The sequence below is a fragment of the Symphalangus syndactylus genome, chromosome X (assembly GCF_028878055.3).
Source record: "Symphalangus syndactylus isolate Jambi chromosome X, NHGRI_mSymSyn1-v2.1_pri, whole genome shotgun sequence".
NCBI lineage: Eukaryota > Metazoa > Chordata > Mammalia > Primates > Hylobatidae > Symphalangus > Symphalangus syndactylus.
Window position 1 is genome coordinate 156256362 of NC_072447.2, and position 25208 is coordinate 156281569.

General features: G+C 59.8%; 1 protein-coding gene across 4 annotated transcripts; it reads right to left on the bottom strand.

Moving 5' to 3' along the window:
- Nucleotides 1-160: 160 nt before the first annotated feature.
- On the bottom strand, nt 161-25208 carry L1CAM (L1 cell adhesion molecule). Of its 4 annotated transcripts, XM_055267999.2 has the most exons (29): nt 25094-25203; nt 14447-14630; nt 11926-11940; nt 11285-11390; nt 10845-11047; nt 9733-9855; nt 9466-9636; nt 9064-9175; nt 8737-8921; nt 8484-8615; nt 8201-8344; nt 7520-7631; nt 7240-7406; nt 6981-7137; nt 6677-6801; nt 6479-6589; nt 6027-6224; nt 5725-5795; nt 5320-5542; nt 4388-4503; nt 3983-4184; nt 3772-3894; nt 3505-3678; nt 3270-3389; nt 3007-3162; nt 2560-2694; nt 2154-2226; nt 2045-2056; nt 161-1554 (listed from the first exon to the last, which is right to left on the bottom strand). In XM_055267999.2, the coding sequence occupies exons 2-29, from the start codon at nt 14520-14522 to the stop codon at nt 1323-1325; spliced, it is 3774 nt and encodes a 1257-aa protein (XP_055123974.1). In that variant the 5' UTR covers nt 14523-14630; nt 25094-25203; the 3' UTR covers nt 161-1322. The 4 variants fall into 4 exon arrangements, with proteins under 4 accessions (XP_055123974.1, XP_055123976.1, XP_055123975.1 ...); XM_055268001.2 differs by lacking the exon at nt 11926-11940 and having other exon boundaries at nt 25094-25197; XM_055268000.2 differs by lacking the exon at nt 2045-2056 and having other exon boundaries at nt 25094-25191.

A 25208-nucleotide genomic window follows, 5' to 3' on the forward strand; every position in this document is an offset into this window, starting at 1 on the left:
CAGGGTGGGTGGAAGGCCGAGGCTCTGGGAAGGGCAGGGAAGCATCAGGACTGCATGGCTGGGCCACACCCGGACCCGCCTGGCAGGTTGTTCTTAGCACCTCCCACAGTGTGACGTGGACAGGGGAAGTAAGTGTTCCGTGAAATGACAAAAGGTGCTCTTGATTTTCAGGTTTTATTTGCCTGTTATAATTCTGATATTATGTACATATATATATATACTTTTGTTTTTTTGTAGAGGGCTTATCAGTAGACCAAGCACAGGCATACAGGGAGGCTGTGGCTGCTGAGCAGGGGCACAGCAGTGCTGGGAGAACCAATCTTTCCTTTTTTTTTGTCTGTTTTTATTTTTCCTGGGATGGGTTCGTCAAAGCTAATTGCTATCAATCCTAGAAACCACCTAGGGACTCAGACATCTGCCTACACACTAGTGGCGTAAAGGGAAGGACAAGGGTACAAACTTTCAAAGTTACGGTGTATTTACATTCCCAAGGTGGGGGCGGGAGGAGGCTGAGGAAGACAACTGTTCAGACGATAGGGAGGGCAGGGCTGCTAAGGGGTCCTGGGGGGTGAGGGCGGCTGGAAGAGGCCGGCCGGTGAGCAGTGGGAGGAGGTGTGCCCGCCCCGCAGCCAGGTAGTGACGGAGGCCACTTGGATGTTGTCTGGTGGGTACCGAAGGCAGCGCGTGTATGGAGCTCCTGAAAGCCGGCCGTGGGGTGGGCTGGGCCGTGGGAAGAGGCGATGCTGCCAGAGTGTGGTGCTGGGAGTGGGGGGACTCTCTGGGCTCTCCAGATGGCCTCCCCTGCCCCCGCGGCCAGCTTGCCCGGCTCCCATCCCGGTTGGAGCGGAGATGGCAAAGAAAAGACAGCAGATGGTGGGGACACCGAGTTCTGTCCCCAGTCCCAGCCAGGCTGGCTGGGGAGTGGCTGGGGGAGGGGGAAGGTGCCAACCCTGGTCCTGAGGAGACCCCACCACGTCTGCCCCAAGTCAGGGAGCAAGAAAGACAGCATTTCGGAGACCCTTTCGGGCCACCCCTACTTCTTCTCCCCCAAACCACAGCCTCTCTGCCCAAATGGGCTGGCGAAACAGTACCCAAAGGCCCCTGGCATGTGGGAGATCTGCCCCCAAGCTGGGGCAGAGCAGTGTGTGCCCAGGAAGGGGTACAGCTGGGTTTTGGCAATAAAGTGGGGACCAGGTGGTAGGAAGGGGATCCGAGGCAGCAAGTTCTCCTCTGCCCCAACTCCAGCCTCCCACGGGCCTGCTGGAGAGGGAGGGGCCTCGATCCCAAGGCCAGGGGCACAGCATCTCCTGTCCTGGACTCCACTATTCTAGGGCCACGGCAGGGTTGATGGGGGAGGTGGCCCCTGAGCTGTCATTGCCCCCTGCCGCCTCCTTCTCCTTCTTGCCACTGTACTGGCCAATGAAGGAACCATCCTCGTTGAACTGAACATCCACGCTGCCCCCATAATCGGCCAGGCTGTCGTCACTGCCCAGGGGCTTGATGTCCCCGTTGAGCGATGGCTGGCTGCTGCCAAAGGCCTTCTCCTCGTTGTCACTGCAGAGGCACAGGGCAGGTGCGAGTGAGAGCACTGCGGAGCCCCTGCAGGAGCCTGGCTGGGGGTGAGGCAGACGCCTGCCTGCCTTCCATTTGCTTAGAATGTGCTCAGAAAGAGCAGCTCTGGCCACCCTGGCAGGCAGGTCTGAGGCTGTCATCTTTGGGCATTCCCCAGATCCTGGGGACTGTGAGGGAGCAAGTGTGCACTCGGCCAGGGCATTATGGGGCCTGGTTCCTGTCTGGGAAACTGTCTGGGGCCTCCCTTGGGGAGAGGGGAGCAGTGAAGGTATCTGTGTGGAGAGGAGGGGCTGGGGAGTGTCGGCATCTCCCTGAAATGAGGAGGTGCCGGGCCTGGGGGCTGGGAAGTGAGAGTCCTGTCAGAGCCCCGGCAGCCAGGGGACAATGGCACACCAGGCGCACATTGTCTATAGGGAGTCCTTGCTGTTGGCCCCTCCCTTAGGGGGGTCAACGCCCCACGCCCCTGCCTTACCTCTCCAGGGACCTGAAGTCACCCGGCAGCACAGAGAAGAGAGAGAGGGGGTGAGATGTGAAGGCCAGGGTGGAGCTGAGTGCCAGCACCCACGCCTGCCCTGGCTCACCTGTACTCGCCGAAGGTCTCATCTTTCATCGGTCGGGCCTCAGAGTCCACCTGGGTGTCCTCCTTATCCTTCACTGGAGACACAGAGAAGGACAGCTTCTTCTCCCGCCCCAGCCTGACCCGGGGCTCCGGGCCCCTCTACGCCCCGCACCCCCAGCGCTCTGTCTCAACAATGTCCAGAGGCAAGAGGCCTTGAAAGAAACCGCTCGCCCCCTGCGGTCCAGCCACCACTTGCCTGTTTCCCCAACCCCAGCCTGGGAGGATGATCCCCCTGCCTGCCCCCACCATGCGCCTGTCATCTTGTGGGGAGCTCAGGGAATCCAGGAGGCCTTGCAGAAGAGTGGAAGGGGCGAGGTGCTCCTCTATGCCCTCGGCTCCACCCCCATCACGTGGGGCTCAGAGGCTACCTGAGTATTTGCCGCCCTTGCTGCGCTTGATGAAGCAGAGGATGAGCAGGGCGAGGAGCAGGAGGATGATGGCACTCACAAAACCGATGAACCAGCCCTCAGTGGCGAAGCCAGCAGGAGGGAGCCTCACGCGGCCTGAGGGTGAGACACCAGCCCCCCGTGCTGCCGCCCAAGCCAGAACCCGACCTGAAGCCCTGAAGTATGCTCTTAAAGTCGGGGCCCTCTGGGGGGCTGAGGAGTGACAGGGACAGGGAGATAGGGAAAAGGGCATCTGCGGAAAGGGTATGAAAGGGGGCTGATTCGGGGACACCCGGATTCTGGGGGAAGAAGCAGACAGGAGCCGTGGAGGGGGCCTGGGCAGTAGTGGCCATTCAGGGGACAGAAGGACATGAATTGTGCAGCCCCCATGCTTCCCTGGCAGGCGATGGTGGGCCCCCGGCGCCTCACCTGTGCCGTTGGTCTTCACAGCCATCTGGTGCCGGAACATCCTCTCCTTAAACAAGTGGATCTCATAGTCAGTGTCAGGCTGCAGGTCCCACTGCGTGTAGGAGCTCTGGTTGTAGCTGACATACTGTGGTGAGAGGGAAGCCCCACCCTTCTCTTCTGCGAGGGAGAGAGGGTGGCAGCCGGGGTGAGTCGGAGTGCCAGGCAGCCCCTCTGGCCTAGAGCCCCCTTCCCCACCTCGCCCCAAGGCCCCCTTTCACGCTTACCTCCCAAGGCTTTGAACAAGATATGGAACCTGAAGTTGCACTGGCCCTCCTTGGGGACCCAGGAGACGACACTGTAGTTTTCACCTGCTGTGGCTGAGATGTTGCCAAAATCTGAGATCCCTGGGGGATGCAGGGGCACGAGGAGAGTGTGGCAGCTGCCAGGAAGTCTAAGGCCCTCCCTCCTGGACCCGGCTGGCCGGGGCCTTCCTGTTGGCAGGTCATTCCTCCGGCTTACCAGACAAGGCCATAGTGCCTCCTTCCCGTACGATGGCTTCACCAGGACCCTCTTTGGTGGTGGCCTGAAGCTGGAAGCGGTACCGCAGGTGGGGGCTGAGATCGGTCAGGTTGTGTGTCCGAAGTTCGGGGTCCCGAAGGTTGAAGGACAGCTGCCCCTTGCCCCCCTCATCCACTGTGGGGACAGACAGGGGTTGGCTGTGGCTGCAGCTCTGCCCCCTCCCCGTGGCCCCTCCACCTCCCTTCCCTGCTGGGGCAGCGCACGCACAGGGGTGGTAGGAGAGCACGTAGCCGGTGAGCACGCCGTTGTGGCTGAGTGGGGGCTGCCAGCGCAGCAGCAAGCTGGTGTTCGACTGGCACTCCAGGTGCAACGCCTCGGGGTGGCCAGGCACTGCAAGGCACAGAAACGAGTGGCAGGTAGGTCCTCGCCCAGGTCTGGGGAGGAGGACAGGGGATGAGGCGTGGGGTGCAGGACTCACCTCCCTCTGGGGTGCTGAAGGTGAACTCGCTGGCGGGCCCCGATCCCCGCCCGTTAAAGGCCTGCACCTCCAGGTGGTAGGAGCTATAGGGCCGCAAGCCACTGAGGATGACACTGGTGGTGTTGGCGGGCACCACCACATGGTCTTTGTGGATATGTCTCTTGCTGTGCTTCCTCTGACTGCCCTCCCTCCAGTACGTCACCTGCACAAGCAGACAGGAGACCTCGCGGGGGCAGAAGGCACCCAGCAGGGCCCCCAGCGCATGCCCCCACCACCCTTGATGGGGACCCTCCTCTCAACCCAAGTCTTCCAGGAGAGCGGCTGGCAGGTGGCAAAGCCCCCTCACCATCCTGTCACTTTACCTCAGTGATCACCCTCCTGGGCCCCCATGCCTTCAACCCTTACATTGTATCCGCGGAGGTGGCCCTTGACCTGGGCCAGGTCCACCGGCCGCCACTTGACCAGCACGGCACTTGAGTTGAAGATTTCAATGCCTTCCAGCTCAGGGATTGCCTGGGGGTCTGAAAACCACCAGTGACTTGGAAAGAGCCATAGGCTCTCACCCCAGCCCTGAGGCCAGGCCCAAGCCCCCACACACAGAGAAGATGGATTTGGATGTTTTATGAGGCACAGTTTGAGGAGGAGAGGTGTGTTTGCATGGTCTCAAGATCTCTGCCTGGACTGCTTATTAGTTGCAAAGGTGAAAATAGTAGCTTATACAAAGGAGAAACCATGGCCGGGCGTGGTGGTTCACACCCGTATTCCCCACACTTTGGGAGACAGAGGCTGGTGGAACATTTGAGGTCAGGAGTTCGAGACCAAGCTGATCAACATGGTGCAACCCCATCTCTACTAAATATGAAAATTAGTTGGGTGTGGTGGCAAGTGCCTGTAATCTCAGCTATTCAGGAGGCTGAGGCAGGAGAATCGCTTGAACTCGGGAGGCAGAGGTTGCAGTGAGCCAAGACGGCTCCACTGCACTCCAGCCTGGGTGACAGAGCAAGACTCCGTCTCAAAAAAAAAAAAAAAAAAGAAAAGAAAAGAAAAAAAAAAAAGGAGAAACCAGAAGAAAAAACTTGACGGGGTACTTCAAGTTACCATCTGGTCATGTTCCAGATTCAAGGAAATGAAAGAAGCAGCATTGGCTGATATAACTGGAATACCGCTGCCAATTATAGAAATGTGAAGTGTGGGGAATTTCATAACGTCGCTCTGGTTATGTAAGAGAATATCCTCATCCTTAGGAAAGGCGCACACCAGCGCTGAGGGGTGTGGACATGGGCTGGGTGGAAGCAGGCGAGCTCAACCCTGGGCGAGGGGCTCTGCCGGATACTCACAGTCCTCTCCGGAGTAGCCGATGGTGACCTGGGGCTCTGGTCCCTTGCCCTGGCTGTTGACGGCCTGGACTTTGATCTCATAGGGCACGAAGGTGGACGTGTTGGACACCACCAGGAAGGGGTCACTGACAATCTGCTCCTGCCAGGGCCCTCGCGTCCTCTGAGGGCGCCACTGCACGCGGTACTGAACCTGGGGGGCGTTCCAGTCCATCCACCGGAGCGGCTGGAGGAGGCCAGCAGAAGAGGAGTTGGTTGGCCAAGAACACCAGCATTCTTTGGCCCGCCCCCCAGCGCAAACCAGCATCCCCAGACATCAGCCCCTTCCTTTGCACAGCCAAGGGGGAGCAACAGACACCCAGGTCACGGCCTCATGTCCCCCAGGCAGCTCAGCCCAGGGACTCTCACCTTCCATGTGATGACCATATTGGTGGTCTCATTCCCTTCCCCCTTCACATCCACAGGGTTCTTCTCTGGGGCTGGAAAGGAAAGTATTAACACATCAATGCTGCAGCCTCTTTTGGAGAGCCACGAGGACTGAGGGCCAAGGAACAAGTGGCTCATTCTGGCACCAGGGGAGTCCAGCCCCCTTGCGCTGCCCCTGAAAATTTGGAAGCAGAGGAACTTGGGCCCGGCACCTCTCTAAGCCCTCCCTTCACAGCCTGGAGCCCCTTCCAGGTGGCATGGGAGTGGGTGCCACCCTAACTCACCTGCCTCAGGTGTGACCACAGTCTCAGAGACAGGGCTGGGCTCCCCGGGACCATATTTGTTGATGGCAGTAACCCTAAAGGTGTAGTGGACATAGGGCGACAGCTTGAGGGTGGTAGAGGTCTGGTTCCCTGGAACCTTGCCCAGACTGTACCATTTTTCAGGCGCCATTTCCTTGTCCTCAAATTCAATGTCATATTCTGCCAAGAAGTGAACCAACAATGGAGTGATCAGCGTGTGGCTTTGGGGGAAGGGCTGTGGAGGGGTTGGGTATAGTCTGGGTCCCTGAGTACCCAGGCCAACTGGCATCTCCAGATTCCCATGAGGAGCGGTGAGTCCCCCCAAACCATGTCACCATGTGCCCCCAGGAAGGCTCCAGGAGGAGGGAGGATCCCAGGAGGGACCAGGGCTGGCAGAGGTGATGGTGGGGTGGCACCAAGCTCAAGCCTCTTACTCTCAATGGGGGCATTGTGGTCTTCTGCAGGACTCCAGGACACGCGCACCTGGCTCTGCGTCAGCAGGTGCAGGTCGGACAACACCAGCCATGGCACCGGCCCGGGGCTCCCTGAGGGTGGGGAGGGTCGGTGCTTGAAAGGGCCCAGGGATGTGAGCCCCGGCCTTCTGGAGTGGAGGCTTCCACCCTAGGACTTACCCACCACCAAGAGCTGTGCCCTACTCTCCACCACATCCAGCTCGGTGCTGGCCACGCAGCTGTAGTTGCCCTGGTCGCTGTAGTCCAGGCTGTGGATGACCAGGCGCCCATCCTCTATGAAGTACCTGTGGAGGAGCCGTGTCTGTCCTTCCTGCCATCTGAGTTCTTCTCCCCTCCCATCCCTCCCTCCTGTCTCCTTTCCCCGCTCCTGTCAGAGCCTTCCCCATCAAAGCAAGCACAAGGCCAAGAGGTCTGGACTTCCAGCTTTTCCCACTGTGCCCCCTTTCACCGTCACTGTCCTCACTTGTCGCTGTCCCCAAGCTCCTGGAGGTCTCGACCGTCCCCACGCCAGGTGATGCTGGGCTGCAAGGAGGGGTCAAAGGAGGCCTGGCACGTGAAGGTCACCCTCGAACCTTTCTTCTCAATTGCACTGCGGGGCCCCTGAGTGATCTGAGTTGCATCTGAGGGTAATGCGCGCATGGGGAAGTCACTCTGTTGTCCTCCAGAGGCCCGGACCCTCCCTCCCAGAGGCACTGCCAGCCACGTGGCAAGGGTCGCCTGACCTTTAACCTTCAGGTTAGCCACGATGGTCACATTGTTTTGGTCATTGGCAACCAGGCAGAAGTAGCGTCCGGTGTCATTGGCCTGGAGGTCTCGAATGCCCAGGGTCCCATTGGCATAGGGGAAGAAGCGTTCGTCCTGAAGCACTGTTGTCCCATCCTCGTCCAGCCTGGAGGGAGCAGGGCGGGCCTGGCTCTGACTGGCTGGCCTTGGCTCCCTGCCCTCCCTGGCTCCCTGGCCACTGGGACACGACACTCACCACTACCAGGACAAGACACTCACCACTGAACACTGGGCACAGGCGCTCCGAAGGCCTTGCACAGAAGGTAGGCGGTGCTGCCCTGGACAGCCATGTACGTCTGATTGTCCGCAGTCAGGATCTTGGCTGGCAGCTCTAGGGGAGGAAGAGTCTCGGGAGACAGGGCAGGACTTGGGGCCACAGCTGGGCCAGGAGCCAGGGACCCTCTGCACAGCTTCCTCGGGCCCCCAAGAGCCCTGCAAGTCTTGCTTCCCTGCTCCCAGCTGAGGCCCCCGCCAGGCTGCGTCTCTCTCTGCCTTCAGACACTGCCCTCTGCCTCAGATGCGCCTCTGGTCGCAGCCACCCAACTTTTACATTATTCCAGGCCTAACTGACAGTCACCTCTCCCCAAAAGCTTTCCTGGCCTAGTCCCCAGCCTTCCCTGAAGTTCCAGGAGAGGTGCCACCTGGGTTGGCCTTGGTCACATCCTGTCCGGGGTGAGCCTCCGCTCAGTCACAGTGCTAAGACCTTTCCGCTCTTACATCTCCCTCGGCTATCATGAGGCTGAGTGAGATGGGGCAAAGGGTGTCAGCAAGGAGAAAGGTCGGCGCCAGCCTGGTAGGCCGAGGACACATCAGCTGCCAGCTGAGCCACTCTGGTGGCCTGGCCCAGTGGGCTGCAGGGACAGACTGGGAGTTAGAAGGTAAGGAAGGGAGGGCACTCACGGACAACGTAGATGTAGGCATTGGCCAGCAGGAGCCCGTGCCGGTTGCGGGCCTCACACTGGGTCACCATCGTGTCACTGGGCTGCACGTTGCTCAGGATCAGGGCGCCACGCTGAATCCGGTACTTCTGGTCCTTGGCCAGCTCTGTGCATGCAGCAGGTGGGCCCATGGGCCCCAGCCCGGCATTGAGCTGCGTTGAGGCCCTTCCTCACCCTCCTCTTCCTCTCCCCCACAGCGCCCAGGGCTCACCACACTCCCCACTCCTGCGTGAGGCCCTGCTCACCCTCCATGGGGATCCCGTTGATTCTCCAGGTGACCTCTGGTTGGGGCCTGCCCTGGACTTGGCAGTCCAGGCGGGCAGTTTCTCCTGGCCCGTATAGATGGCTCTGGGGCTTGTGCAGCCAGTACGGGGCAGCTGGGAGGAAGGGGAGAGCCGCCCTGAGCCCACAGCCGGCAGCTGGCTCTTGACTCAGTGCAGACCCTCCCCTCCCCGATGACAGTGGACATCACAGGCCACTGTCCCAGGAGGTCCATACCCTCCACGGTGACATAGTAGGCGTGCCGGGCACTGCCCAGTGAGTTCTCGGCCAGGCAGCGGTACTCGCCATCATCCTCCTCACCCACTTTCAGTAGCTGCAGGGTCTTGTTGTGGTTCTGGTAGGTGACACGGTCGGCTGGCATGGGGCCGCTGGGGCGCAGCCATTTGATGGTGGGCGTGGGACTGCCCGGGAGGCAAAGGGGAGAGAGCAGAAGGGAGAAAGGACAAGGCCATTCGCCCCAGCCCCCTATACCCCGCGGTGGTCTGAGCTCCCCGCTAGGGCTGTGCCACCCTGCCCTGCCCTGCCCTGGGTTCCCAGACTCACAAGCCCTCTGCAATGCACTCCAGGACCAATGGCTGCCCCTGCAAGGCCACCAGGTGGCTGCTGGAGTTGGTGGGGAAGAGCAGGCGCGGCTTCCTGTCAATCATGCTGTTGGCTGCCAGGAGAAAGTGGGTGGGTGGGCTGCCCACTCTTCCCTCCACCCCAGAATCGCAAGGCTGAGGGACTCGACACTCCAGCCAGCCCCCGGGGCCTCTGTGTCTTCCTCCGTTAAGGAGAGCGTCCTGTCTCTGCTCTCGATGCCTGGGAAGGAGTCTGGGCAGGGTAGAGGTGGGAGCCAAGCTGTTCTTGAGGAAGCCTGGAGTTGTCAGATGGACCTATGGTGGGAAGGGCCATGCCTGAGGGTGAAAGGAGTCAGGGAGAGAGTGCAGAGCCTCTGAGACTCACTGGCCTTGACCCGGAGGTCAATGGGTTCCTTCTGAATGATGGTCCGGGTGCCTGGGAAGTGGGCGTGGCAGATGTAGTCTGAGTGGTTGTCGGAAGTGAGCACATTGGCAAAGTAGAGGTTGCCATTCTGGCCCATCGTCACCCGCTCGTCCTGCTTGATGTGCAAGATCTCTGCAGGGGGCAAGGAGGCCGAAGTCATGACCCCGTCCAGGAAGACACCCCTGCTAACACCCCAACCCCACGAGGCAGCCACTCGCTGGCACCCACTGCTGTTCATCCAGTAGATCCGGAGAGGCTCCGCACTTGGTGGGGGGTTGCAAGGCAGAACCACTGACTCCCCTTCCTCCACCTCCACGGGCTTCACTGTCTCCTTTGGCCACTTGGGGGCACCTAGAAGGGACAGACGGTCTGACACTCTCCTCCTGGTCCAGACGGTGCTAGGCAGGAGAAAGGAGGTGGGGGCAGGGGAGTGGCGGGCTACACCGGGGATGGACGAGGGGGCGAGAGGGTCAGGCCAGGAGAAGGTTCACAGCAAAGGAGGCAGACACTCTGGATACCTTCTGGACTCATAGCAGAGACTAGCACTTAGGGAGGCCAGGGTGAGCAGGAGGCCAGGAGGCCAGGAAGGGTTAACCCTCCACGGTTCTCAGCTCTCCCTGCCCACCCTAGGAAAGGACGGGTAGGGGGAGGCTGAGGCTGAGGTGCAGTGATGGGGGAGGGGAGCTGTGGAGGGATGCAGGAGTCACAGACCCTTCTATCATCCTGACACAGAAACTATGGCAACGGTTCCCAAGGTAACCGGAGGGGTGGGGAGGGGAGAGGAGAGTGCTCAGGAGGCAGAAAGCTCAGGGAGGATGGAATGCGAAGGGAAAACCCCAGGGAAAAGGCGACACAGATCAAGAGAGAGCCGTGGAGCAAGAGAGACCAAGTCGGAGGTGGAGAGGAAGAGATGGAGAGCCAAGTGGAAAAGCCAGAGAAGAGCGGCCCTGCTATGGAGTGCGGGTGTAGACAGAGATGACTGCAGTGACTCAGGCAGGTCTGCCCAGAATCAGTCACTCGCCCCACCAGCCCGCCGCCCCCCGCCCCCCGCCCCCGCCCCCCCACCACCTTCCTGCTCAGCCACGAGGCAGGCACCAGGAAAGCCTGAGGGAGTGAAAAGGCATGAGATGACTGGAAGTGCAATGGAGACAGAGACAGGGCAAAGGAGGAGACTGCACAAGAAACAAGACGGGCCAGGGGAGAAGCTGGGGTGGGGTGGAGGGCTGGCAGGACACCCAGGCCCCTCGCCACGAGAGACAACTGGCTGACAGCAGCTTCCAGCCCACAATCCCACACGAGCTCCGGGACCTGCCCTCCCTGGTCCCTGCAGCGCCTCGCACCCTCGGCCATGAGCCGGATCTCATGGGACATGGCAGTGCCCAGCTTATTGCTGGCAAAGCAGCGGTAGATGCCCTGGAACCTCTGGGCAAAGTTGCTGTTGTTGCCCGTGATGGTGAAGGAGCCAGAGTGGGGCGACTGGTACACGGTCACACCCAGCTCTTCCTTGGGTTTGAAGTGGACACCATCCCTCGTCCAGCGGAACCTGTGGGCGGAAAAAGGCCCGGAGGCCTGAGGCCCTGGAACCCAACGGGGGCTGGAACAGGCTGGAGGGACAGGTGAAAGCAGCCAGGGCCCCCAGGGGATGGACTGGGAGATGGCGAGGACTTGGGATGATTAGCAAGGTTTGGGGCTTCTGGGCTTAGAAGTTAGGCGGTCCAGGGAGGCACAAGGCCGGGGTCGGTGGCAGGCAACAGGGGTTGAGACGGCAGAGATCACTCACTGCACTTCAGGCTTGCCACTGGCCTCACACTTGAGGCTGATGTCATCTGTGGGGAAGACAACCAGGCGCCGTGGAGACTGTTCCGTGATGACAGGTGGCTCCATCACTGGAGACAGGTTGGAGAGAGCGGTGGTGAGGGTGCCTGGCTGGTGTCATAGCCTCGGCCCCTGTCCCTTCGTGAGGGAAGCAGGGTCCAGAGCCCCTGGAGGCCCCATGGCCACAGGGGGACGAATGGAGGGGAAGAACAAAAGAGGCTTGTGGGACATGAAAACAGGGAGAGAGAGAAAGGGACACATGCAAAAATGTACAGAGAGGCAGGGACAGAGGGGACAGCCACGGAAGTTACAAAGAGATGCCTGAGAAAGACAAAAAGGGCATGACAGAAAGAAGTGGGGGCAACAAAAGCCAAGACACAGAAACCAAGAAGGACAAACCCCAGACAGGGGAGAAGGGAGCAGAGAGAATGGCAGAGAGGAATAGTGAGGGTGACAGAGTACCCAGGCTGGGGCAGAGACAGAACAAAGCCAGCCCCGCACAGGTGAGAGAAGCACTCAGGAGGGTGGGGGCGCAGGCTCAGCCGAGGGCCTCCTTACCCTTCTCCTTGGCCTTCTGGGAAACACTCTCACCCCTCCCTAACTTACCATGGTGTCCTTCATCTGAGAAATCCAGACAGGCAGCAAGGGAGGGAATGGAGAGAAATACTGACAGGCAGCCCCAGAGTGGGGCAGATGGCAGGGGACACAGTAAGCTCCTGCAGCGCCCCTGTGGAGAGGGAATGGCAGGAGAGGAGGCCTTGGCAGTGGCAACAAGGGGGCACACGCCGGGCTGGAGCAGTGGCAGGTCAAGCCCAGGGAGATGGGACAGAGAGATGCCCAGGGAGAAGAGCTCCACTGGATAGATACACAGGGCGTGCAGCCCAGAGGCAGCCAGGCCATGCCTCCAGCTCTAGCAGACAGGGAGAGAGAAATTCTTGCCTTTAACAAGGAGTGTCCTTGCAGCCCCCTGGCAGGGCCTGCAGAACTGACCCCACCCGTTCAGGATGCCTTGGAAGGCACCCTCCCCTGCTCCAGCCTGCTTCCCTCCTAATCCAATTAGCACAGCTGAGTGTTTTCAATTACCAGGGCCCAGCCTTCAGAGCCCTGCTGCCCCCTCCCCCTGAAAACTATCCCAAAGGCCCTGCTGCCTCTGAGTTTCCATAGCCTGCGGGGTTGGCGCCAGCCCTCCTCTTCTCCCTCCTTCCTCCCAGCCAGCCACCAAGCTCTCTGGGGCAGAGGCCAGAGCTGCTGCCCAGCCCCAGGACTCTGCAGAGCACTGGCCAGGGCGGCCTCGAGGAAGGGAGAAGAGGGAGGGAGGGAGCAGCAGGCTGCCTCTGAAAGCTTTGTCTCTGCAGAAGACCTCAGTGTGAAGGTCCAGGGAGGGAGGAGGGGGCTCCCTGGGGACACTGCAGAGGGCCCTGAGCTGGGGAGGGAGATGGTGACAGGGATGACAGGATGCAGAAAGCCAACTAGGTGGAGGAAGCAGGAAAAGAGACAAAGGGGGCTGGAGGGGCTGGGGAGGGAGAGATGGAAGACAGGTTCCAACAGGGAGGGCCGGCTGCCTGCCACTGCCCACTGTGTCGTATCAGGGTCAAGAACGAGTGCTGGTCAGCGCCCAGGGCAGCCTTGGAGCTGCCATGGCCTTTTGGCCTAGTTCTCTCTCCCCACTCCCATCTTTCTGTAGAGAATGCATGACTTGCATTCCACTGTACAGTGTTATATTGTGTATCCACCTCTGTGTCCTTTGTGTCTAAAAGCCTCACTGGTGTGTGTTTCCACTTGTGTGGCCCCTCCGTGGCTCTGCTCCTTCATCCCTCTACCTGGCTTGTCTTCATGCACCTGTGTGCATGTGTCCATGTGCATCTGTACCAGGGGAGTCTGCATGGCCCTGGCCTTCCATGTATGTGTCTAAGGGGCCAGCCCCTTTACCTCCTCCAAGCCCTCACTGCCTCCCAATGCCAGGTGCCTCCCCAGCCTCTCTCGCAGCCCCTGTCCCACTGCTGGCACAGACAGTCTTCCCAACCCCTATCTGCCAACTCATCTCTCAGTGGCACTGGCCTCCTCCTTGTCCAGGCCCAGAGACAAAGGTGTCAAGGTGAGGCTGGGAAGGGACTGGAGCCTGGTAGCTCAAGAGACACAAACGACCTCACACGTGATACCCTGTGACATGCCCCTCACACGGCCTGACAGCTACTTACAGGAGAAAACACCATCACGGTAACGCCCCCCACATGCAAGTGTGTACTTACATTCAGCCCCACTCACACATACACATGACCCGATGCAATCAAATGTCGTGGTCAAATACCTCCCGACCTCCACAAGCCTGGCCAGTAAGTAACAGAGTGACTCACACAGTTACCCATGTAAGGAAGTCAAAATCACATTCACCAATATCTACGCTCAGTCAATCACAAGAACACACAGACATACACAGTGTATCCATGCTTAGTCACAACCCTATGGCCACACTCCCCAACATCCACTCACCTGCTTGTGCCCCCAACAAATGTTACAACCATAAACACATGCTCCAGCAGCCCTGCCCCCACCCCCACCAAATAACTACGCAGGAAAAAGGGTCCAGAAGGCTGCTGGGCTGGGACCAGGGTTTTTCAAGCCACCTTTCCCTGTCTCAGTTCAGAGACAGGGTGACCAAGGGCCCAGGAGGGGAAAGAGAAATGGGGACAAGACTGGAACACGGGCCTTTGCACAAGCCAGCTGAGGGCTGGGGACGGCCCCATTCTCCTGCTGCCACACCCCTGTGGTGGGGGATGGAAGCGGAGGAGTCGGAGTGGAGCGGGCAGGGATGGGGAGGGCTAAGGAGAGCATGGAGGAGGCCCAAGACCTCGGGGCCCCTACTCCGGGTTCGCTGTCCCTGGTGCTGAAATCGCCCCGGCGGCCGCGCCTGTCCCTGTCCGTGGTGCTGACACGCCCCGCATCTTCTACCCTGCCCTTCTCTCCAGGGGTACCCAACGTCCTGGCTATCTCCTGCCCACCCTGTGCCCAGGAAAAGCCAGGGAGAGGAGTCAGGGCCCGGAGCAGGGAGAAGGTGAGGAGGCAGAAGATAAAGAGGGGCACAACATTACGGCGAAGGGAGGCGCCCAGGCTCCCTTCAGCTACTCACATTCCTCGGGGATCTGGATAAGCAGGCAGGGGCTGCAGAGGAGGAGAGGCCACACGTACCGCAGCGCCACGACCATCTTTCCCGGCGGCACCGCGCAGCACAGCCAGCCGGGCTCGGTTCAGGCTCCGGCCGGAGGGGAAGGGGGCCGGTGGGTGGCTTGGGGCGGGAGTTGGGAGTGGGGGTACTGGGAGACGGGAGAAGGGAAGGGAAGGGTGGGGGAAGAGAGATGAGAGAACGGAAGGACGTTAGTGACTAACATCTGGGTAAACCCGGGCTCTTGGCCCCGCCCTCAGCCCCGCCCCCAGCTGGCCGGCTTCTCCAGCCCTCCCCTCCCCATCCGCACCCCTCCCCACCTTGGAGGGAGAAATCTGGAAGAGGTAGCCCTGGCTGGGCCTCTAGGTTGCCTTTTATTCCCTCTCTACTCTCTATCTGCACCTTTCCTGCCAGCTGCCTCCCCAGTACCAACTTGTTGCCCCATCAGCTCCCCTGTGCATGGCACAGGCCGCTGTGTGCACACCATCCCCGTATGTGTCTGCATGTGCCTGTGAGCAGGTGTCCGTGGGCATGTGTGTGGCTGTGGATCTGCAAGCAGGGAGTGAGCTGTACGTGAGCTGGTATTTCTGTGGTGTGTCTTCTCTGGGAGGGGTTGCACTCATGAGTGGGTGTGTTAGTGTGTGTGCCTGAGGGAATCAACACACAAGTCTGCTAGCTACGTGTGTCTTCTTGTATGTCTTTATGTATCTGTGGGGATGAATCCCTGTATCTATTATCTCTGTGTGCACACATATGTAGAGAAGAACTCTTTTTGCAGTCACATTGCTATAGCTTTCAGAGCCAACTGATGCCTGGGTGCTGTACAGCCCTAAAAAGCTAATGGGGGGCTTGGAAAGTGGGATAGAGAAGGGAGGAAAGGGGCCCAAGATGGCTGCATTTCACAAAATAGTTTCAGGAAAATGAAGAAAGAATGGGGAAAGGGCCAGGCGTGGTGGCTCACGCCTGTAATCCCACTAGTTTGGGAGGCTGAGGCGGTTAGATCTCTTAAGGTCGGGAGTTTGAGACCAGCCTGGCCAACATGGCAGAACCCCATCTCTACTAAAAATACAAAAAGAAAAAAAAGAAAAAAAATTAGCCGTGGTGGTGGGCGCCTGTAATGCCAGCTACTTGGGAGGCTGAGGCACGAGAATCACTTGAGCCTGAGAGGCAGAGGTTGCAGTGAGCCAAGATCGTGCCACCGCACCCCCGCCTGGGTGATGGAGTGAGACTCTGTTTAAAAAAATAAATAAAAATAAAAATAAAAGGCCAGGCACAGTGAGCTCATGCCTGTAATCCCAGCACTTTGGGAGGCCGAGGTGGGTGGATCACTTGAAGTCAGGAGTTCAAAACCAGCCAGGCCAACATGGTGAAACCCTGTCTCTAGTAAAAATACAAAATTAGGGCTGGGCGTGGTGGCTCACACCTGTAATCCCAGCACTTTGGGAGTCTGAGGCAGGGGGATCATGAGGTCAGCAGTTTGAGACCAGCCTGGCCAACATGGCGAAATCCTGTCTCTACTAAAAATACAAAACAAAAAAAATAGCCAGGCGTGGTGGCTCATGCCTGTAATCCCAGCTACTCAGGAGGCTGAGGCAGGAGAATCACTTGAACCCAGGAGGCGGAGGTTGCGGTGAGTGGAGATTGCGCCATTGCACTCCAGCCTGGGCGACAGAGCAAGACTCTGTCTCAAAAAAAAAAAAAAAAGTTAGCCCGGTGTGGTGGTGCATTCCTGTAATCCCAGCTACTTGGGAGGCTGAGGCAGGAGAATCTCTTGAACCCAGGAGGTGGAAGTTGCAGTGAGCCAAGATCGCACCATTGCACTCCAGCCTGGGCAACAAGAGCGAAACTCCATCTCAAAAAAAAAAAAAAAAAAAAAAAAAGAAAGAAAGAAAGAATGGGGTGGCCGGGCGCGGTGGCTCACCCTTGTAATCCCAGCACTTTGGGAGGCCGAGGCGGGCGGATCACGAGGTCAGGAGATCGAGACCACGGTGAAACCCCGTCTCTACTAAAAAATACAAAAAAAAAATTAGCCGGGCGTGGTGGCGGGCGTCTGTAGTCCCAGCCACTTGGAGAGGCTGAGGCAGGAGAATGGCATGAACCCGGGAGGCGGAGCTTGCAGTGAGCCGAGATTGCGCCACTGCACTCCAGCCTGGGCGACAGAGCGAGACTCCGTCTCAAAAAAAAAAAAAAAAAAAAGAATGGGGAAGGAAGCCTTCCCTTGAGAATTGGTGTGGGAGAGGAGAGAAAGGAGGAAAACAACCCCCTGCTGTTCCTCAGCCCCCTGGGGGTCAAGAGAGGCCACTGAGGCCTCCTCCCTTCCAGATGCTCCAGGTTGGGGTCAGGACAGGGGGTCAGGACAAGCTCTGGGATATTTTCTGTGACAGTGTTTCTAACACTTCTTGTGTGTCTCAAAGTCCCAACTTCTAGGTCTTTTTCTGAGTCTTCAGAGCTCAACCGCTGCATGTGTCCACCCCAAACCCAAGCCACACCAGCCATGTCCACATTCACTTACAAGTAAGGGGACCCAAAGACTAAGGGTCTGAAAGAGGGGGCTCCTCTGACAATGACAAGAGGAGGAAACAGACTCCCAAGTGGCCAGACCACTTCAATTCCAAACAGGAAGTGGTTAAAGTGCAGTCAAGGCAAGAAAGGGTGTTGTTAGGTGACAGAGCTTGGAGGCTGAAGTCCCAGACTAGACGCCTTCATTAAATCCATACTGCACATCCTCCCTCTGCCCAGCCAGGACCTTATCAAAGCGGGTACTGAGCCTCAGCAAGAACACCGAAAGGATGGTAGAGAAGTCAGCCATGCTGTGCTAAGGCTCTGGGCCTTGTCAGTTTTGTGTAACAGAGTGACCCAAGAAGAGCTGTGAATGCGGCACATCCCGTGGGGACTCTGGGCAAGAGCTTGCTGCAGAGGGTGGTGGAGAAGCAGCAGGGTGGGTCAGTGTGCATGGCCTGGAGGCCAAGAGATGACTCGGAGGGTAAGAAGTGTGATTCCCAACCTGCAAGAGCTGGACCTGGGCCCAGAAGGGAAGAGCAACAGTGGATCTGTTCCACCCCGGCCTCTCCCCACAAAGCCAGTGGATCAGGGGAGGCCCCAGGCAGCACTAGCCTCAACTTCAAGGCCTGTAGGAGCAGTAGGAGAGTCGGATCAGAGAGCAGATGATCAAACAGCAGCCTTGGGAGCTCTGAGCACTGGTCTTAGGAGGGGGAGGGGAGGAAACTGGAGCAAGGAGAAGCTCAAAGAAGGACCTTCCTGCGTGTCAGAGGCTTTGGGGTGCTCTGGAGGTCGACGATTTCTGCCACGCAAGTTCCTCTATTTGTCCTCCAAATCTAGAATCCTGGAATGGTGTTCGGCATGTACACTCAGGGGAAATACAATATCCCCAAACCCCTGGTCCCCGCTCCCTGCCCCACCCCAGCCCCATCCCATCTTCCCACAGGCTCATATCCAACTTCTTTTTTGGTCTCCCAGTATTTGCCACCCAGCCTGCCACCGCCCTGGGCAGTTGGAGACAAGCAGGAAGCAGCCAGAAGTTTGCGAGGCATAACAGCTGGGAGGGGGCGCTCCCTCCTCCCCTCCCACTGCTGCTGGGTCTCTGATCTCTCACCATTCCTCAGGCAATTACAGAGCAAGCAGCTAGGGTTGTCGGCTCAGCAGGCCCTCTACCCCCCACCAGCACCACTAAGGGCAAAGGAGCGGGGAGGGGGGAATGTTCCACAGATGGAGCCAAGGCCGGGTCTGCCAAGGGTGACAGACAGAGTGAGAAGAGGCAGGAGGGAGCAGGAGACAAAGACAGACGTAGGAAGACAGCGCTAACTACGATGGAGATGGTTAGGGAGGTGGGGAAATTCAGAAACGGAGACCCAGGCAGCAGAGAAAGGGAGAGAAGAGGAAACCGGAGCACAAAGGGTGAGAGCAGCCATACAGAGCGCTGCTGAGAAATGGCAGAAAGAGCGAGAAGAGTGAGGGGTGGGGGTGGGTGTGTGCACGTGCGCGTGCGCGCAGGCCGCCTGCACAGCGTCCTTGTCCCCGGGGGCTGTGCCAGGCAAGGGGCGGGGAGGAGGGAAGATGGGCCTGGGTCAGTGGAGGGGCTTCCCGGCGTCGACGTCACGCTGGCCTGGGAGCAGGGTAGAGAGTCAGACAGAGGGTGGAGCAGCTGTGAGCTGGGGCCAGAGGGGCCTACAAAGCCCCACGCAACACAGCATCAAGGCCCTGCCCACTTGTGGCACTGAACAAGGGACGGCCGTGAGACAGGATGAATGGCACACTGCTGGCTGACCCATGCCATGCCAGGGAACAGGTCGGGGGGGGATTCCTGCTATGGGTAGGGATGGGGGAGGGGGAAGCACCCAGAAAATCCCAGGGAAGCCTTCCAATATTGCTGCTGGCTGGGAGTAAGTGGCCACCTGGCTGGAGGAGACGCACATGTGTTAGGCCAAGAGTGAGCATGTGTGACCATGCACTGAGTGGACAGTGGCCGCTGTGCTGGGGCGGTTGAAGGTGGGGCCGTTCCTGAGTAAGTCCGGTCCCAAACCCATCCTCCCCAGTGGGAAAGGGCCAGGGAGGCAAGGGTCACGCCCAGCAGCCTACAGGGAGGGGTTCAGCCCCAGAAGAGCCTTGCCTCATCCCACCCCACCTGGCCTCCCACTACCCCCGCAGGTCCCTCAGGGAGTCCTCTGTCCTCTGCTCCGAAGTGCCTGCTTCCGTCTGATGGGAAGCAGCTTGCCAGGGAGGGACTTGGGAGGTCATGGAGCCTGGCTAGACCTGGAGTGGCTGCCTCCTCCCTGAAAACACACACACACACACACACACACACACACTATCACCACCACCACCACACACCTTGAGAAGGGAACCTTCAGTGGTGCCCAGCACACCTGCCTGTCAGTTCTCAGGTTCTGCCTGGAGTTCCTCTCAAAGGAGAAGCAACAAGACAGCCCTTCAATAGCACAGCAGAGAATCTCCGGCTTCTCCTGCCCTTGTCTCCTGGGGACATGGTGCCTGGTGACTCAATGGGCCAGAGTGGGGGTGGGGCTGGGGGCTCAGCACAGGGCACATGAGAGGGTCAGAGTGCGGTGCTGGGCCCATGTGCTTGCAGGCCTGGGAGCCTGGGGGGCTTTTGTGCCTGTTGGTGTGTATACGATGGTGTGGGTGTCACCTACACCCTGTGCACTGTGTCCCTTTAAGGCTCCCGCTGGCCCTCTCCCCGAGGCCGTGGCTGGCGGGTTTCTATGGTGATGCAGCCCAAGTCCCTCGCTAGCCGAGGTGAGGGAAGCCAGAGGAAACCCTTGTTATGTGTTATGTAGACAGCACATAAAGGGGGCTGCTTCAGGGAGCCCCCACAGGTACCTGGGGGCCCAGAAGTCCTTTATGACTGCTGCTTAGTCCCTGCAGTCCCAACCTCACCCCTCCCTAAGAGGGTACCCTTAGGAGAGAGTGAGCCCTCATGCCCCTCATCTCGCCTGAGGCTTCAATCTCCAAGGCAACTACAGCTCACCTGTAATGGACCATTCTCCTTAAAAGATGGGGAAAAGAGAAGGAGGTTAACCCTTTGTGGGGTTCAGGGAGGATGGTCTTGACTACTGGGGAAGGGAGGGAGGAGCCCCACTCCATCCCCACAATCACATCCCTCTGTGGTCTGTTCTATTAAATCAACTTACAGCGTGGACTTACCACGTACCAGAAAGCCTCATGAGCACTTCCACTCACATTCACTCATCTCCTCCCCAGATTTGCCCCAGGAAGGGAGGTGCTATCATCATCCCCATTTTACAGATGAGGACACAGAGGCTCAGAAAACTGGAAACTGTGGCCAAGATCACAGAGCTGGCACTGGCTCTCAGCAGGGGTGGGGTTCTAGAGGGCATGGTGGCTCCCTAAGCTGCCTCTCAGAGGCTCTGGCATCCTAACATGTGTGCCTGCTAGGCTTCCCAGGGGACCAGGGGCCTGGGTAAGGATGGCCTCCAAGCCATCCTGCCCCGAGGGGAGGGCTTATTTGCCAGGCAGATGGCAGGCAAATGTGGGGGGCAGGGAGTGACATCTTGGGATGGAGGCCATGCGGAAGTAGGATGTGATCAACATCACGTCTCAGCACAGAGCTGAAGCCCGACACCAAACGAACCCCCAAGTCCCCCAACTCCTTTCCCTTTTGGGCTTGGGGACAGGCTGCTTTCTTGGTCCCCTCTTCTGCTCTCTGGAGTCTGGACTTGTTCTGATACCTTTCTTGCAACCAGAGGCTCCAGAACCCCTCCCAAAGAGGCCCCTCTCCAATCAGCATTTAGGGACAGCAGTGGCCCCATTCTTGTGTTGAAGGGGATGCTGATGCCCAGCAGGCAGCAAGGCTTCAGCCTCCGAGACCCCTGGAAGGCGAGAGAAATGAGATGGCAGCAAAACTAGGGTTCCTCTCAGGCCCCAGGCCTCCTCAGGGAGCTAGGATGACCCTAGCACTAGAGGGGGCTTCAGGGGCCAGGCCAGAAGGAACAGAGTGCATCCAGTTCCTGGGGCTGTGGCCTGAAGAGGAGAGCAGGGAAGGAGCCCAGCCTGGGGCAGGGAGAGGCCCTGGCCCACACCAGTCCTGGGATACCTAGCCTGTGTTGGTTTGCGGGGGGCAGGGTGGGGGTGCCTGGAAACAGCTCAGACACTGCCAGGCCCCACGGGCCCCCTCCAGGGGCCCCACTCCCAAGGAGTTAAAGGGCAGAGGGGGACACAGGAAGCCCGGGGGCGGACAATGGAGCCTCTGTGATCCCCAGGGCTTGGGCATTCCTAAGTCATGAACACAGACGCAGATGGCTGGGAGACAGGGCCACAGGGAACCCCCCTCCACTGAAGCACAGCCTGGGTTAGCCAGAGGCTCTGTCCCCATATCATGCAGCGCTGCTTCCAGCCACAGCAGCAGCCACCCTCAGCCCCACCCCTTCCCAGCACAGGCCCTGTTGGGGCATCTGAGGAGACCCACGTGGCCTCATGACAATATCCGTGTGCATGCTGGTTCATGAACACACACATACATGCAACCAAATATATGACCCCACCCAGACAAACAGGAATACTGGAAGTTACACACACACAAATACACACACACAAGCAGAGACGCAAACCCCACACATGCAGATAGGAAGACCGCCTGGCTGGAGGGCTGGGGGCAGAGGGGCTCCTGGGACTCAGTCCCTTTCCTTCAAGCTCCACTCTCAGACCCGCACTGGGATGGACGGGTTCAGAAGTCCTCCTTGGCCAAGTGCATGGAGTCCAGGACGCTGCCACCCTCCTGCCCCACCCAACCCGTGGCCCTCGCAGCTGCCCCTGCTGGGCGTAAGGGCCAGAGATGAGCAGGAGCTGCTGACTGGCAGTGGCTGGGCACTCCATCTGCAGCTTTCCAACCTGGGAAGAACACGGGGGCCTGGGGTGGGGGCCACTGGACAAAGAAAAGCTTCTAGAAAGAACAGCGGCCAGACCCTCCCCAGCTCCTCCCTCTCTTTCCAGCCACAGCCTTCAGGAAGCCACAAAGACCCTGTTGATATCCGGGGAAGAGGCAAGCTGGGTCGGCTACCTCCCCCAGTGCTCGTCTGGCTGCTGCTCACCAGGCACCCCCCCATCCAGCCTTCCACTCAGACAAGGCCCCCATGGGGGGTCTGGGCCCAAACCCAAGGCGTAGAGTCCAGCAGAAGGGTGCTGAGTGGCTGCTGGACAGGGCACAACCTCAGGGCCCTCAAGGGTGAGGCAGGGGCAGCTAGGGGGGACAGGGAGAGGAGTAGAGCAGTGGAAGACAGACAAAAGGGTAAGCAAAGAGATGGAGCAGAGCCCTGACGGGAAGGGGGAAGAGGGGAGGGAGGGCCAGGCAGGCAGAGGCAGAGGGAGGAGACAGGGAGTGGTGCACCCCATCCCCGGCAGCAGCAGGCTTCTGCCTAGAAGGAGGGGGAAGGTGATGGCCCTGGGGGTGGGGCGCAGGGAGACGTGGGAGGCTGCGGAGGAGAGAGCAGTGGGGCGGGGGAAGCAGGAGAGGGAGGTGTCCGGGATGGGCCAGATCAGAGCAAGTAAGACAGCGACTGCAGGAGCAGGGATGCTGCAGGCCCATTCCAGATGGCCCCACCCAGGGACCCAGCCCCAGCCCCAGCCCATCGCAGGGGCAGAGGACGGGGCAATGAGTACCCTGCTGGGGACCCTAGAGGGGCGTCCAGACCCCCTGCCTCCCCCACTGTCTGAACCACGGGGGAGGGAAGCAGGGCCCCCACTCATGCCCACAGAGGGAGGCCTGGCAGACCAGGGTCTTGGCTGGGATCCCCATCCTGGCAGACCTCCTCACAGGACCCCACCCCTACCCCGGGTTCTCCCATGAACGTGTCCTCCTGGAGCCTGGGCCACTCTGCGAGGCCGCATCACCCTCACACCCAGAAAAGCACTCAGTGCAGCCATTTTGAGCTTTGAAAGCAACCTTGGTGATCAAGGTAGGGCACACAGGCCTGTCTCCTCGAACCTCACCTGCCAGTCCTGGCCAGGTGCGTGCCAAGGAAGGCGCCAGCTATAGTTCCAGTGGTGGAAAGGGCTCGGACCTGGGAGAGGCCGATTGGGGGCACAACCTGGGCACCCTGCTCACTGCAGGAGCCCTCAGGCCAGGCCCTCCCTCACTCTTTGCCTCCCTTTTCCCTTCAGATAATCATCAAGAAAAAAGTAAACAAGTGACACCCCACGAAGACAGGGACGATGCTGGTCCAGTTTGTCACTGGCTCTTCCATGGGCAGCCCAGAGCCCGGCCCAAAGGAGCACTGGCAGTGAGCAGCTGCCCAGTACACGACTGCCCATCGCTGGGATGCTGAGCGCATGGGTAGGGAAGCTCTTCACTGGCTGCAGGGCAGGGGACCCCGCCACCTTGAAGCGCTGATTGTCCTCCTGATGCTCAGCAGGGGGCTGGCAGCTGGGAACTGGGGGAGGAGCCTTTTAGGAGTGCGGTGTAGCAAACCAGAGAGGCTGGGGCGTGCTGAACATGTTTCCCTCTTGGTGATCAGATCACTAGCGATTCTTAATTTCTTTTGTTCTTTTCTGTATATTTCAAGTGTCCTACAATAAGATGTATTACTTTCGGGATCATACACACACGAACATCAATAAATATGGAGAGAGACTCAGATGCAGCAAAGAGAAATGACCAGCAGCCAGGGAGCTGGGAAGGTCCCAGGCCCAACCCTGCCCCAAACTTCCCATGTGGCCAAGACAGCCGAGTCCTCAAAGGGTCTGGAGCCCACAGGTGTACACATGTGGGCACTGCATGGGAGCTGTGCCAGGGGAGAGGCCAGGCTGGGCCAAGTCCCACCACCTGCAGCAAGGAGCTGATGGGAGGGGAGAGGCCCTGGGGAGGCCCCCGCCCCAGAAAGATGATGCTGGGCAGCAGCCCCCAGGGGAAGAAGGGTGGACTGCACTGATTTACGTCAGGGCCACGTGAGTCAGCAGAGATGGCACTGGGCTGCCCCGATGCCCCTGCCCTCAGGGTGGGGTTAACAGTGGCAGGGTATCTACCTGGAGGGTGCCAGGCCCCCACTCCTTCTGGGGAAGGGGGCAGATGGCTCTAGGCCTGCCTTCCTGAGAGGGACAGTGATAGGTGGGGGGGTCCAGATACCCTGTCGGGGGCAATGGATTGTAGTGCGTGTTCTTTGCAATCCCTGCCAACCAAGAGGCCCCAAAAGTCTGACCTGGAATGGAGGGAATAGGAATCGCTGACCCCTCCCATAACCGCACAGAGATGGGAAGATGTGGCAGTGGGCAAAAGACCTGCAGTGAGCAGGGACCGCCTGAGCCAGTGAGGCCCACCTTCCCTCACCCCTACCTGATGGACCCTACCTGATGGACACCCATGCACCGGAGGCGCAGCAGTGGGTGCCCGAACCGACCTCACCCACTGCAGCCCTGACTGGCCACAGAGCCTGTGGAAACGGGCTCCAGAGGCGCCCTGCGCCTCCGGGGAGGAGCCCCTGGCTCTGCGGCAGGTTTTCGGGTGAGCCCGGAGGAGCCCAGGCTGGGATTTGGAAAGAAGGAGGAGAACAAAGCCCCCCCAACCTTGGGGCGGAGGGGCAGGCAGCGCCCAGTCCTGTTCACTCCCCTCCCCCCATTGCAGGGGCGGCTTATCCCAATTTACCCCTCACCACGCTGTCAGCCGGGGTTTTCAACCAAACTGGGCTCTCGGCTGGGGATGAGGGGCAGCCACGCCCAGGGCCACACCCCACGGCGGCCTGTCGGGGAGCGCTCGGCCCGATCTGGCTTCCTTTCTCAGACACGCACACACGCACGGGGACCCGCCAACTTCAGCCCCCGCCTGCCCACACAGACCCTGCCTGACGCCCCCCGCCCTGCTCTCCCGCCCAGGCCAGCATCTGGGGAGTCACCCAGGTACCCCTCACCTGTCGGGCTCGGGCACCTGGCCTCCCTCCCCCGCCCCGCTCCCGCCCGAGGTGCCCGGAGCCCGACGCCCGGCATGGGTGGGGCTCCGGCAGCAACGCCGGTTACCGCGGGCCAGACCGGGCCGGGCGGCGCTCCCTGGTCCGTGCACCCCGGGCAGAGGGGGTGGGGGCGCCGGGGATCGCGGCCGCGGCCCGGGCGCACGGGGAGGCCACCCCGCCTTACCTGCGCTGCGGCCACCGCTCGGGCTGCCCGCCCAGCCTCCGCGCACGCCGGCCTCGGACCCGCCGCCCGAGCGCGTCTGCGATGCCGATGCTGCGGCAGCAGCGGCGGTGGCGGG